Source organism: Felis catus, chromosome B3 (genome assembly GCF_018350175.1).
Source record: "Felis catus isolate Fca126 chromosome B3, F.catus_Fca126_mat1.0, whole genome shotgun sequence".
Classification (NCBI taxonomy): domain Eukaryota; kingdom Metazoa; phylum Chordata; class Mammalia; order Carnivora; family Felidae; genus Felis; species Felis catus.
In genome coordinates, this window is record NC_058373.1 from 31,237,937 (window position 1) to 31,251,804 (window position 13,868).

The 13,868-nt window shown below is 50.7% G+C and overlaps 1 protein-coding gene and 1 long non-coding RNA gene across 2 annotated transcripts; one reads left to right on the forward strand and one right to left on the reverse strand.

The window, feature by feature from the left end:
• Positions 1–536: 536 nt before the first annotated feature.
• Positions 537–2,371, reverse strand: LOC123385854. Its single transcript, XR_006599002.1, has 2 exons — positions 1,924–2,371; positions 537–1,213 (listed from the first exon to the last, which is right to left on the reverse strand). It is a non-coding gene; the product is annotated as an uncharacterized LOC123385854 (long non-coding RNA).
• A 177-nt stretch (positions 2,372–2,548) lies between these two features.
• On the forward strand, positions 2,549–6,829 carry RPP25 (ribonuclease P and MRP subunit p25). The gene is made up of 2 exons (XM_045059013.1): positions 2,549–4,921; positions 6,598–6,829. Exon 1 carries the CDS (start codon positions 2,724–2,726, stop codon positions 3,363–3,365), a length of 642 nt encoding a protein of 213 aa, XP_044914948.1. The 5' UTR covers positions 2,549–2,723; the 3' UTR covers positions 3,366–4,921; positions 6,598–6,829.
• The last annotated feature ends 7,039 nt before the right edge of the window (positions 6,830–13,868 follow it).

A 13,868-nucleotide genomic window follows, 5' to 3' on the forward strand; every position in this document is an offset into this window, starting at 1 on the left:
TATGGTCCTACCCAGCTCTTTTAACTGAAAGCCTTGACCGTCTTTCCGTTTCTAACCCTCGCGGGGTATGCGCCACAGAAACGCACAGATATTTGCTCACCTTCCCAGAGTTCAGCCCTCTACTCCTCTACCAACCGCGTTCGCCCCTTCTCCGGGGTTCCTGGCCGCCTCCCCACGTGTTCTGCCTTCGTCCGGCTCCTCGTCCCCGTTTGCTCTCTCACATCGCCCCCTCCCTCGTATCCTCGCCACCTCCCCTCCGTCCCCCTCCCTAGCTGCCCGAGCATTTCTCCCCTCTTCCAGCCTCGCGCGGGTACCTCACCGCCCGTTTTTTACACCCCCATTGACCCCTCTCTCGCCCCCGCTTCTTCCCGGCCAATCTCCCTCACCCTTACTCACAGTTCCCCCACGCCTGACCCCTCCCACTTCCACCCCTCCAGCCCAGCCACCCTGTCGCCCAGCAGGAGCGCACAGCCGGCAGGCTAGGACGCGCGCTGACAGGGTAATGAATGGCTTCAGCGGTAATTAGCGACCCGGCGGCTAATCACGATGTACATTTACATTTTAAGTGCTGCAGAGGAAGCGGGGAAGGGGAGGGGCCCCGGAGGGAATGCGGGCCTGTTTGGCGCTCTCCCTTCGCTGGGGAGCGAAGTGAATCCGAGTGTTTTACAGCTGGCAGTAGTAGAAGGGGGAGAAGGGTGCTTTCGAGGGCCAACCCAAGCGGACGCAGAACAGCCGCGGGCTAACCCGACGCAAACCCGGAACTCCCAGGCCCCTTCCTCTAAATTGCAGACCCTGCCTGTATCCCCTCCAAGTGAAAGTTCAGCCTAGGCTTGCATACTCCTGCGCAAGGAATGCTCGCTTCTTCCCTAACCAGCCCGTTCTAACGCAGATTTCACCCGTTCCAGGACTTTCTTCCAGGCCTAGCCGAAATTGCTGCCTGAGGTTCCCTGCGCCCCGCCACGCGCTGCAGTCTTTGTGTTCTATCGAGGCTGCCGTGCCCGTTCTCCGTGGGGCTCGCGGGAGCTGGGGCACAGCTGAAGTCCCGGTTCCAAGTGGAAGGCGACCCCGAGAGCTCCTGAGCCCAGCGTGCAATCAGGAGATCCAGGCCAGAGTCGGTCACTCATACGTTGGGGCGCAAAGGTCCACTAGCTCCAGCCACTCCTCTAAGGGGCGAAAATGGGGTCAGCCGGGTTCTGAACAGCAGGGCCGAGAGCTAGGACATACAAGATGACGAGGAGATGAGAACAGCTGTGAGAAGGGAGAAGGAGACCCTGGCAGCTCCGTCTCAAGAATGGGACCCAGCTCCCCCCAGGCACCGTCAAGCCGCCCTCACTTTGAGGTTTCCCGCCCGCCGCAGCTCTCCGGGAACCTCCCCGCCACGCCCGGCGGTAGTACCCCCTACCCGGATCAGGTCTGCACCGCTTTATCTGACTGTGCGCGTGAGCGAGGGGGTGTAAGGGTGAAGGGCAAGGCCCTAGGGCACTTCTAGGGAGGGTCCAGCTCCTTTTAACTCCCCTCCCATCAGCAGTCCTTCAATCCCAGCCTCACCTCTCACTGTCCACCTCTCCAGGTAGGAGGTCGGGCCACCCTCCCGGTCCTGTGGAGTTCCCGGAGAAGGGCACCCAGTAGTTTCATAACGCCCCCGAGGCTTCAACTTCCCACCTTTCTTCTCCCTCTCAAAACCCGCCTTCATCCAGCCTCCTTTTTGACAAAGGACCCCACTGGGTCTCAGGCTGACTAACAACGAGTACCACCTGGGAAGAAGGGGGTTCCACATTACCAGGAACAGTGCCTGTTTTACCCTAAAACCTGCAGCTTTAATAGTAGACGTTGCGTGGGTGGAGGGAGCTTAACTCCTCTTGATAAGGTCTCTCCTTGTTCTCTACCCATTCGCCTCAGGGTCAGCCTGGCCTGGAGCCTCACCCTCTCGGCCCAGGAGTGTACTGGGGTCCGGGAGCCTCCAGCTCCGGTCAGGCGCGGCGAGCTGAGACCCCATTCTCTGGCCGCACTGAGAGTACCACGCCGCGACGTAGTCGTCCGAGGGCGGCACGGGGCGCAGCGGCAGCCAGCGCCTCCGCACTCTGCTGACCGTGCACAGGCTGTCCTTGAGGCGAAAAGAGCGGCTCCGGCGCGGGAGGGAAGGAGTTGGGGGGGGAGCGGGGAAGAGGCCCAGCAGGCCTCTCGGAAATCCCTCCTTGAGAGGGGACAAGGGGCGGCCTTCAGTTGGAACGCGCAAGGGCTCAGGGACCGGCTTGAAGCGGCTTTTGCATCGCAAACGCAGTTTTTATTTAGGTTGTCCGTTAATGAGGGTTGGCTTAGGGAGGGCACTGGCGATTATGGGGGAACTTCCTCTGGCAAGTCACCCCCTGGCGCTGCCATTACACCTACCGGTGCGCACCGCTCCCACGCCCCAGTGTCTGGACTCGACTGGATCCTGGAGGCGGGAGAGGCTAGGACGCGGGCGGGCCGAGCCGAGTTAGAGGCGGGGCCTGGCGGCAGGGGCGGGGGCTTCCAGGCTCCCAGGCGGGGCCTCAGCTAAAGGCGCGGAGCACCGCGCGCCTAGAGCGCGGCGTAGAGCAGCACCCACTGGAGAGAAGTCGGAGGCGAGGATCGCGCCGTCCCACCCCGCCCAACAGCGTCCACGCCGCTCCCGCACCCTTACCCCTGCCGGCCCTTGCCGGGCGCGACCGGCGGCCATGCAGCCCCGGGGCTGAGGCGGCCCCATGGCGAAGCCCGCGTCCCCGCGGTCCGGGCAACGACGGCGCATGGAGAACTTCCGTAAGGTGCGCTCGGAGGAGGCGCCGGTGGGGGGCGGGGCCGAGGGGGGCGGCGCGGGCCCCGGCCCTTTCGCGGACCTGGCGCCGGGAGCCGTGCACATGCGGGTCAAAGAGGGCAGCAAGATCCGGAACCTGCTGGCTTTCGCCACCGCCAGCATGGCGCAGCCAGCCACACGCGCCATCGTCTTCAGCGGCTGCGGTCGGGCCACCACCAAGACCGTCACGTGCGCAGAGATTCTCAAGCGCCGCCTGGCGGGCCTGCATCAGGTCACGCGGCTGCGCTACCGGAGCGTGCGCGAGGTGTGGCAGAGCCTCCCGCCGGGGCCCACACCGGGTCAGGAGCCTGGTGAGCCGGCCGCCAGTCTCAGTGTACTTAAGAACGTGCCCAGCCTCTCCATCCTACTTTCCAAGGATGCACTGGATCCCTGCCAACCCGGCTATCAGCCCCCGAACTCCCATCCTGCACCCTCGTCCCAGCCAACTGCACCGACGTCCAAGAGGAGCCTAGGGGAACCCGCAGCTGGAGAAGGCTCTGCGAAGCGGTCACAACCTGAGCCAAGTGCTACGGAAGAGGACCAGACGGCCTGAGAACTCGTGGGTCTGGACCACCTACACCGGCTGGGTCTCACCCGCAGCGCCTCGACCTTGAGACATATCTCCAGCCTTTTACGCCTCGGTGCTCTGGACACAGCTCCTCAGACTGTCAGCGTGGAGCACAAGGCAACAAGAGAGGGACCCTAGGGAAGCTTCGTGGGTGGTTGCTTCTCTACTTGTGTTGCCTGAAGACGCAGAACTCCCACCTTCAGCTTTTCTGAGCCATACTAGGACCTTCTTGGAGGGGGGGCGAAGGTGGGTAGTGGTGGGCAGTGGGACTCTTGAGCCTTGCTCAAGACCCCCAAGGGTTAAAGACATCCAGTATTCATGCGGGGGGCTGGAGTGTGGAAGCCCGGGAAAGCTCTTGGAAACATCTTCATTGGTGGCTAAGGGCCAAGCGTGAGAAGGCAACTGCTGGAGGGCAGGGGAGTCTGAGTTGGGGGGGAGTGTATTCTGCACGTCCCCTGGGACACCACTCCCTTCTAGTGTTCCTTACCCTGCTCTTAAGGAGCATCCTGAGATCATACTGCAGGAGTGCCTCCATGGATGGACTCTAGCTCTTTTAATACCGCACCCCCCCCCTTCCCCACTGGCCCAGAGGGAAAGACCCAGCACAGAAGTCTACGCCTACTCCCTGAATCTCACAGCTGGAGTCCTGCTTCCAATAAAACAAAAACAAAAAATGGCTCTGGCCCCAGGTTTTTTCCTTATCACTTAACCTAGGTGGAGGCTGTTTTGGCCTGCTCCCTTGTGTCTCAGTCCCCACCAGCCTGGAGTCCTTGGCCTTTGGAGTCTTCAGGGTCAGGCACAGAGACTGGATCGCCTCAAAATGGAGCAAGAGGTACATTGTCCAGTTTCTGTCTTCTCCCTCTCCCAGCCTTCCCAGGCTGGCTCTAGCCTCAGGGGCTTGTGGCCAGAAGGGGGCCTTTGTCCCTTGATGCATTACCTCTGAGGGTTGGTGCATTACCACATTGCTTTTCTGAGAAGGGAAGGAAGGCAAGCACCAATGAACTCTCCTGAGGGTCACTGCCAAGGGAAGCATACCCCACTGGGTTCCCTAAACCCGCAGCCTCTTGCCAATTGACAGCCTTATCCAGAAAGCTGGCACAAAACCCCTCATCGCCATCGGTAGGATCTCCCCTTCACTGCTCTCTCTCTCTCAGAAAGGACAGCACACCCTTGGGAGAGGGGGAGGAGTGAGGGTGAGGAGAAAGAATGAGCACAAATCCACTGCTGGAAATTACTATTCAGCAGAGAAGCTGGAACTTGGGCTGTGAATCACTGCAGGCTCCCTGATAAGCTGCTGCCTCCAGCCCTGCACAGCTGTCTGTTGAGAGATAACAGCCTCATAAGCCATTCTGCCCAACTCATAGTTGGGTGGGGGGAGGGGTGCTGTGTACAGCAGGTGAGGGTGGGGGCGGCACAGAGCTCCAGGATCTCAGAAACAGACGCTACCACGTGCAACTCAACACCACCTCTGGAAAAGAGATGGGGAGAATGTAAGTCACTTCGCTGGCAGAATCTTGAATAAATTCTTCCGGTGACAAGAGGTGAGTTTCTGCAGCTGAGAGGAGGGGCTCTTCAGGGAGTTGTCCCCCACCTATATTTCTCCTTGAGCTTTGGATCAGTGAGCCTGTCATCTAGACTCTGGCACGGTTTACCCTCCCCAATTTCTTGTTCTTGATGAGTCCCTGGGAAAGGCCAAGGGGTTTATGTGTACTTGTCTGACCCTCTCATAGGTGGTCCAAGAAAGCTGGGAAAAAATGCACTAGGTGCCCTGGGCTGGTCCTGGGCTTTGTGCCTCTAAAGGAAATGATAAAACTTGGAAGAGGCCCTGCATGGTAGAAGCTTACAGAAGACTGGTCTTGGTTCTGGAAAAGGGCCAACTTTCCAAAACCAGTATCTGAAGTCCTGATTGCCAGGTCACCAAGACTATGCAAGCAGAGGCTTGTCCGGTAGGGGAGGCTGCAGAGGCTTTCTTTTTTTTGATGGCAAGGATCAGCGAAGTCCCTTTCCTGCCTAGAAACTCATCCTGTGGCATGGGGAGAGGGGCTTGTTTCCCCACCGTTAGGGCATTAACCTGCCCTGATGGTGGGCTGAGCTGCCCCCCGTACCAGAAAGCAAGTAATGAAACACTTTCTTTTCTGCACCCCCACTCCACCCCAGCACATTCAGTTCCCAAGCTTTTGATAGGTGCTTATGGGTGCCAGTGGAACCCAGCACCCATGAGCACCCCATCCCCGCCTTACTGATCCTCTGGCCCTGCTGACCCAGGAGCAGGCTCCAAAGGAAGGTGACAGATATGCATATACACCCCCCCGCCCCTGAGACTGAGGTGGGAACCTGAGAAGTGCTGGAATAAGCAGGGAGTGGCTACAGGAGCACTTCAGAGATGGCTCCCTGACTTGTGGCAGAACCAGAGGGAGCAGAAGCTCCTCTGAAAGACCCCATCTTTCCAACAGTGACCTCTATCCAGGAGCTTCCTGGGCCCTGGCTTGGGGCAGTTGGAGCTAGGGGTGGCAGTGAAGTCTCACATCCACAACATCGTCAGGTCACACAGTCAAAATCCATTTGGGAACATAAATGTATATAATACAAGGACGGAGCATGTGGTCAATGGGCAGTGGACCTCCAGCTGGGCATTAAGGGACTTCATTATTGTTGTACCAGATCCCAGTCTAGGCACAGGGTGGGGCTAGGGCAGGGGGCTAGGGAAAGAATCACAGTAAAATCAGACATTATTCTTGCCTCGAGGACGTCCCAGTTAGTGGAAGAAAGAAAAGAAAGTTATAACACAATGCAATGGTAGTGGGAAAAGGTGGGAGCTCTGAGAAGGGGTGCTTAATGCACCCACAGGTGCTGATGCAGCTGGTTCCCCAAGGACCAGAGGGGTTAGCCAGCCGAGTAGGACTGGTCTGGCAATTCCAGGCAGAGCACAGAGAGGTGATGCTCTGTCTCGTGTTGAGGCAGCCACAAGTATCTGAAGGATACAAGTATCCGAAGGATATCTGGTTTTGTTTGACATCTGCTGATTATCATAGATATTGTAGGTTGAAGTGTGTCTCCCCCGCCACCCCCCAAAAGATATTTTGAAGCCCTAATCCTGGTACCTGCGAATGTGACTATTTGGAAATGGGTCTTTACAGATGTAATTAATATGTAAGAAGGGGTCATACTGAAGTAGGATGGGTCCTTAATCCAATATGACTGGTGTCCTTATAAAAAGAGACAGACATGCAGAGAGAAAAACAACATCTGAAGACGTAGTCAAAGATTGGAGTTACACAGCTGCAAGCCAAGGAATGCTGAGGATTGCCCGCAAACAATAGAAGCTAAGAAAAATGCATGGAAGATTCTTCCCCGGATCCTTCAGAGAGAGCATGGTCCTGCCGACAACTTGATTTTGGACTTCTAGCTTCCAGAACTATGAGAGAATAAATTTCTGTTGTTTCAAGTCACCCTGTCTGTGGTAGTTTGTTACAGCAGACTTAGGAATCAAAAACAATAGGTATTCTCACCATATCCAGTGGAAACAGGGAAGAGGAATGTAGGGTGTTTGCCAAGATCCTTGCTATCAGAATTCCCAGTCCTGCGTGGAGAGAGGCTCTCTATTCTGCAGGCCTGTGCTAGCAAATGTAATGCCTAGTGTCATATAGAACATACCATAGGCTTTGGAGAAAGTCAAGTTGACTGTGATTTTGGGCAACTTAATTCTTCACTGAGCCTCAGCTTTCTCCTCTGCAAAATGGGCCAGATTGCTGTGGGATAAAGGATATAATACCTTGCTTCCCAACCATGGTTCATCATCAGAATCACCTAAGGAAATTGTTAAAAAAATACAGAATGCCTGGGCTGAACTCCAAACCAACAGGGTCAGAATCTCCTACAAAGGACCTGGAAATAGACATTGTAATAAGATCTTCATATGATTTTTGATGGTTAATCAGGGTTGACTATTCCCTGAGCTAAAATGTAGAGAACAGCACTCACTGGTAGGAGAGACACGAAATTAAATCCTGTTTCTTTCCCTTCACATTCAGCTACAGTTTGAACCCTTTTCTGGGGAGAGAAACTTAACTGTTGAAGAACTGTTGTGAGCTGCCCCCTAGAGGTGGTTCTGGAAAAGAGAGACCAGGTTCAGGGAGCTGGGAGGTGGAGGGAGATCCCTGTTGAAGAGCAGGTAATGAATGGACTCAGAGCACAGGGCTCCCCTGCCATAGGCCCTGTTTCCCAAAAGGAAACTGAGGGTGTGGGGCCCAGCTCAAACAGCTACAAAGACTGGGGCGCCTGGGTGGCTCAGTCGGTTGAGCATCCAACTTCAGCTCAGGTCATGATCTCACAGCTCGTGAGTTCGAGCCCCACGTCGGGCTCTGTGCTGACAGCTTGGAGCCTGGAGCCTGCTGTGGATTTTGTGCCTCCCTCTCTCTGCCCCAACCCACTTGCATTCTGTCTCTGTCTCTCTCAAAAATAAACATTAAAAAAAAATTTAAAACAGCTACAAAGACTTATCTTTCTTTGTAAACAAATAAATTATAAGGATGTAGAAAAACTGGAAACCTGCATACGTTGCTGGCGGGAATGCAAAGTAGTACAGGCTACTTTGGAACAATTTGGTAATTCTTCAAAAAGTTAAACAGAGTTACCACATGACCCATATCATACTACTAGATGTATACCCAAAAGAATTGAAAATATATGTCCATACAAAAACATCACAATGTTTGTACACAATATCCACAGCAGTCTTATTTATAATCGCCAAAAGGTAGAAACAACTCAAATGTCCATAAACTGATGAATGGGTAAACAAAATGTGGTATGTCCACCTAATGGAGTATAATTCTGCGATACTGAGGAATGAGGTACTGATTCATGTTACAACGTGGATGAACCTTGAAAACATCGTGCTAAGTGAAAGACCCTAGACACAAAAAAACCCACATAGCGTCTGATTCTAATTATATGACATGTCCAGAATAGGCAAATCCACAGAGACAGAAGGTAGATTAGTAGTTGCTTAGGATGGGGTTGGTGAGTGCCACTGGGTAGAGAGATTCTTTTGGGGGTAATGGAAATGTTCTGGAATTAGTGACAGTGATAACACAACATAGTGAATAAACTACAACTGAACTGCACACTTCAAAAGGGTGGATCTTGGGGAGCCTGGGTGTCTCAGTTGGGTAAGCATCCAACTCTTGATTTCAGCTCAGGTCATGAACTCACACTTTTGTGAGTTCAAGCCCTGCATCAGGTTCCGTGCACTGACTTCACAGAGCCTGTTTGGGATTCTCCCTCTCTCCCTCTCTCTCTGCCCCTTCCCCACTCATGCTTTCTCTGTCTCTCTCAAAATAAATAAATAAATAAATAAATAAATAAATAAATAAATAAATAAATAAATAAGGGGGGGTGGGTCTTATGGTATATAAGTTATATCTCAATAAAAATTACATCTGATTATAAAAGTAATATTTTAGGGGGCACCTGGATGGCTCAGTCAGTTAAGCGTTGGACTTTGGTTCAGGTCATGATCTCGTGGTTTGTGGGTTTGAGCCCCACGTTGGGCTCTGGGCTGACAGCTCAGAGCCTGGAGCCTGCTTTGGATCCTGTGTCTCCCTTTCTCTCTCTGTCCCTCCCCGATTTGTGCTCTCCCTCTCTCTCAAAAATAAATAACCACTAAAAATTTTTAAAGTAATATTTTAGGAAATTACTAATAGAAATAAGTAACTACATTGTGAAAAGTTGCCATTAAAACCTCCTAATGGCAGCCCCACAGGATTACCTTTGAAGGCTATTTCCTTCCGCTACCCCTTCTCCCTGATTCTCAGGTGACCACGGTGGTGTACTTGTCCATATCACCTCCATGCCTTGTTAGCCGTATCACAACCTGCCCTGCCCTGGGAAAAGAACTATAATTTTACAATAGGAAAATACTTTTTCTAGTTGCCATTTATTGAGCCCTTACTGGGTGCCAGCCAGGACAGTGTTTCACATGCATTATCTTATGTAATCTTCCCAATCTATTAGGCAGGTTCCATTATTATTCCCATTTTATAGATGAGGAAGCTATGGTTCAAGAAGTTGAAGTAACTTGTCTAAGGGCATGTGGCAGAGCTATCATTCAATAGCAGCAAGAATGTCACGGTCTCAGGTGCCTTCCCTTGTTCATCCCCAGCCCCCTTGTAGTGAGATCCTCATCACTGGAGGTGCTCAAGAAGGACCCAAGGAAATGGAAACAATGTGCAATCGGTGAGACTAATGGCCACAAGGGTGACTTCCAGCCTTGAAAGGCAGCATTCATTTCTTTTTCCAGTACATGCTTCATTCCCATCAGAGAAAATAAGAGCTCTTCTGGACTGTGATCTTCCCTTTACTAGACATTCACATGGTGGAACACTGCCTCTATCCTCACAAACTCCTCAATCGCCTCATCCCCCCTTCTCTGCACACATCAGAAGTGCCTTATCACAGCTCTTCCAGGATGAAGTCTCTGGGCTGCAGCAGGAAGCTGACAGGCTGGTGACTGACACCCTTGAGGCAACAGAAGTCCAGCAGCTGCTTCTCCAGAGGGGCAGAAAAGGATTCAGGGCAGATGATGGTAGTAAGAGACAAAAGACTCTGATAGCTTGAGCAAGAGCCAGGATGTCTGGCCTCAACCTTTTGGGGAAGGAGCACCCACTAGAAGCAGCAGAATGGACTGGGGGCCTGGGAACATAGCTGGAGGCAAACTTGGGGACAAGCAGCCCCCGTCAAGTGATGTGGTAGGCTGAATAGAATCTTACCTCTCCCCCCGATGTATATGCCTTGTATAATTGGGGCGGAATCTGTGAATGTTGATGGGGTATCATTTCCAAGATGAGGCTACTAATCCATTTACTTTGACTTAAAAGAAGAGGTTACTCTGGATGTGCCTGACCTAATCAGAGGAGGTCTTTAAAAGAGAGTAAAGTGTTAGAGACCCTCTCCTGCTGGCTTGAAGATATAAGCAGTGGTACTGTGAGAGGGCCTATGGAGAGGCCATGTAGTAAGGCCCTGAGGGTGGCCTCTCATAGCTGAGAGTGGTTCTATGCTAACAGTTAACAAGAAAAAACAGGGGCACTCAGTCCTACAACTGTGAGGAATTGAATTCTGCTAACCACCTGAACAAGCTCAGAAGAGGATTCTGAGCTCCAGATGAGACCACAGACCTAACTAACATCTTGGTTTCAGTCTTTTGAGACCCTGAGCAGAGCACCAGTCATGCCATGCCTGGACTCCTGACCTACAGAAACTGGGGAATAATAAATGGGTATTGTTTTAAGCTGCTTAGTTTGTGGTAAATTGCTATGCATCAATAAAAAACTAATATAGGTGATGAGGGCTGAGAACAGTCCTCAAGGTAGCAGGGGCTTCAGAATTCACTGAGAAGCCATCAAAGCCTTCCTTCAGGGGTGGTGGGTGAAAAAAATCCACAACTTCTAGAATCAGACAAACCTGGGCTCAAATCTAAGCAGTACTATTTATTAGCTGTGTGATTCTTGGCCAAGCGCCCTTTGAGTCTATTCCTTTATCCATAAAATAGGGATAAGTACTTCTCTCACAAGGTTGTTATGAGACTTAGATGGGATAATAGTTTGCAGGAGTGCCTGGCTGGCTCTGTCAGTAGAGTGTGGGACTCCTGATCTCAGAACCTTGAGTTCGATGGGAATGCAAACTGGTGCAGCCACTCTGGAAAACAGTATGGAGGTTCCTCAAAAAAATTAAAAATAGAACTACCCTACCACCCAGCAATTGCACTATTAGGTATTTATCCAAGGAATACAGGTGTGCTGTTTCAAATGGGCACATGCACCCCAATGTTTATAGCAGAGCTATCGACAATAGCCAAAGTATGGAAAGAGCCCAAATGTCCATCGACAGATGAATGGATAAAGATGTGGTATATATATACAATGGAATATTACTCGGCAATCAAAAAGAATTAAATCTTGCCATTTGCAACTATGTGGACAGAACTAGCAGGTATTAGGTTAAGCGAAATTAGTCAGAGAAAGACAAATATCATGTGACTTCACTCATATGAGGAATCTAAGATACAAAATAGATGAACATAAGGGAAGGGAAGCAAAAATAATATAAAAACGAGGGGGACAAAACATAAGAGACTCTTAAATATAGAGAACAAACTAAGGGTTGCTAAGGGGTTGTGGGGAGGGGGATGGGCTAAAATGGGTAAGGGGCATTAAGGAAGACACTTGCTGGGATGAGCACTGGGTGTTATACATAGGGGATGAATCACTGGAATCTACTCCTGAAATCACTATTGCACTACATGCTAACTAACTTGGATGTAAATTTAAATAAATGAATAAATAAATAAATAAAATTTTTAAAAATAAAAAATAAAGGTGTTAATTAATCACACATTGTTCTGAAGCCAGAAAATGACTCTATGTCAAAAACAAAACAAAACAAAAAAAAACCCAAAAAACAAAAACGTGAGTTTGCGCCCCACACTGGGGGTACAGCTTACTTTAAAACACAAATAAAAAATAGTTTGCAGCATGCAGTGACACATAATAAACCATAACCATAATTGTATTAAACAACAATGCTCCATAGCCGAGCCAAGGCACTGTAAGCAATGTGGAGAGACCGAAAGCAGAGAGACCAGTTGGGCCCAAGACTTTCTTAACTATGAGAGTCCCGACCTCATCCTGCGCTTCCAGCCCTTGGAGATTTGAAGAATACGAATTAAAACGCAAAGAGGTCAAAGCTTTTCCAAGTATCCTTTGGTTAGGCTGGTGGGAGAAGGTGAGGGCAGATGCTTTGAAAAGAAAAGCTTTTTTATCCTTTTGCCAGCCAGGTTCATACCCCCTAAAACCACACTGCTCGGGAGGGAAAAGAGAATGGTGGATGCTTCCGCCCTGGAGAAAGGGCCAGAGTGAGCAAGAGGAGCCTCAGTGTCCATCTTTTCTTTCCTCAGTGAGTGCAGGGATAGAGCGTGAAGGATACCAAGAGACTGTCTTATTGACTCTGGGTGGCGGCACAGTAATTCAGGCCTGGGGAAGTGGCCCAGACCACATCCTATGTCAGGATGTAGTTAGTAAGTCCATATTAGATGTTAAGAGCCTTGGAATTTAATCAACCCCATTTCAGAGCAGTCTGCTGTCGAAACTCTACTGTAGGGATTGGGGGCAGGCGTCTGGCCAGAGATATTGTTTTGTTTGAGGCATGCTCAGAGACTGGGACTGTCTTCGCCAACAATTTACTTAGCACAGGTTCACTGTTAGTTATAATATATAATATTTCATAAGCCAGTAGCATACAGGATAATGTCTTCCAAAGAGTCAATAAGAAATAACACACTCCAAACCAGTGACAGATTAATTACACTACTATTCCAGACAAACTGGAGATGAAAGAAACAAAGTCCATATTTAGTTGAGGTGTACCTTTTTATGAGTTCTTGGTAGAGTCTGTCCTTCCAACTAAAAGCTGGGTATCAGCTGCCTGCCTAGATCCCTCACTATTGGAGCACATAGTAAGCAGGCCGAGGCACTGCAAGGTAGGCTGCTCTAAAGGTTACTACTCCAGGGACAATTACATGGCTTGTGACACTGCCTACAAGGAGTGGCCTTGCCAAGGCAGGAACAGATGTCCCTTATCTACCTAAAACTGCTGTGTGCTTTAATACCACTGCCAGCCAAGAGCAGCCAGCCTGGCCACGGCAGAAGCAAGTGTCTCAAGTTCTTCCGAGAACAGAGGGTAGTGTTGTTCACACACTCTGGTAAGTCCTCACAGATTCTTTTTTTTTTTTTTTTAAGTTTATTATTTTGAGAGGGAGAGAGAGTGAGAGCACTCAAGTGGAGGAGGGGCAGCAAGAAAGAGGCAGAGAGAGAATCCCAAGCAGATTCTGCACTGTCAGCATGGAACCCGGCTGCAGGCCTTGAACTCAGAAACCGTGAGATCATGACCTGAGCCCGAAGTTGGACGCTTAACCAACTAAGCCACCCAGGCGCCCCCTCACAAATTCTTTATGTTCAGAGTTTAAAAGTCCATCATGCCCTCACCGTGCTGCCAATGACCTAAGGGTCCCCTCCACTCCAGGTGCCATTGCTCACTCCAAAGTCTTAATATCTGGGGCGCCTGGGTGGCTCAGTCAGTTAAGCATCTGCCTTCAGCTCAGGTCATGATCTCATGGTTCATGAGTTCAAGCCCCATATCCAGCTTTCTGCTCTAAGTGCAGAGCCCACCTAGGATCTTGTATCTCTCTCTCTGCCCCCGCCCCATCTCTCTCAAACTAAACATTAAAAAAAGTCTTAATATCCAACTTCAAAAAAATTTCAACAAAATAAGTTATTCTAAACAGATTGAAACCGCAAACAACTTTGCCTAAAACAAACTTTCAAAACATGGATTTGAAATCGTAAGTCGGTACACAACAAACACCCAGGTTAAGTCCTCAGAACTGGGGATTTGAGAGCCTTGATTGCCAGCAAACAACCTACTTTCTGAGCT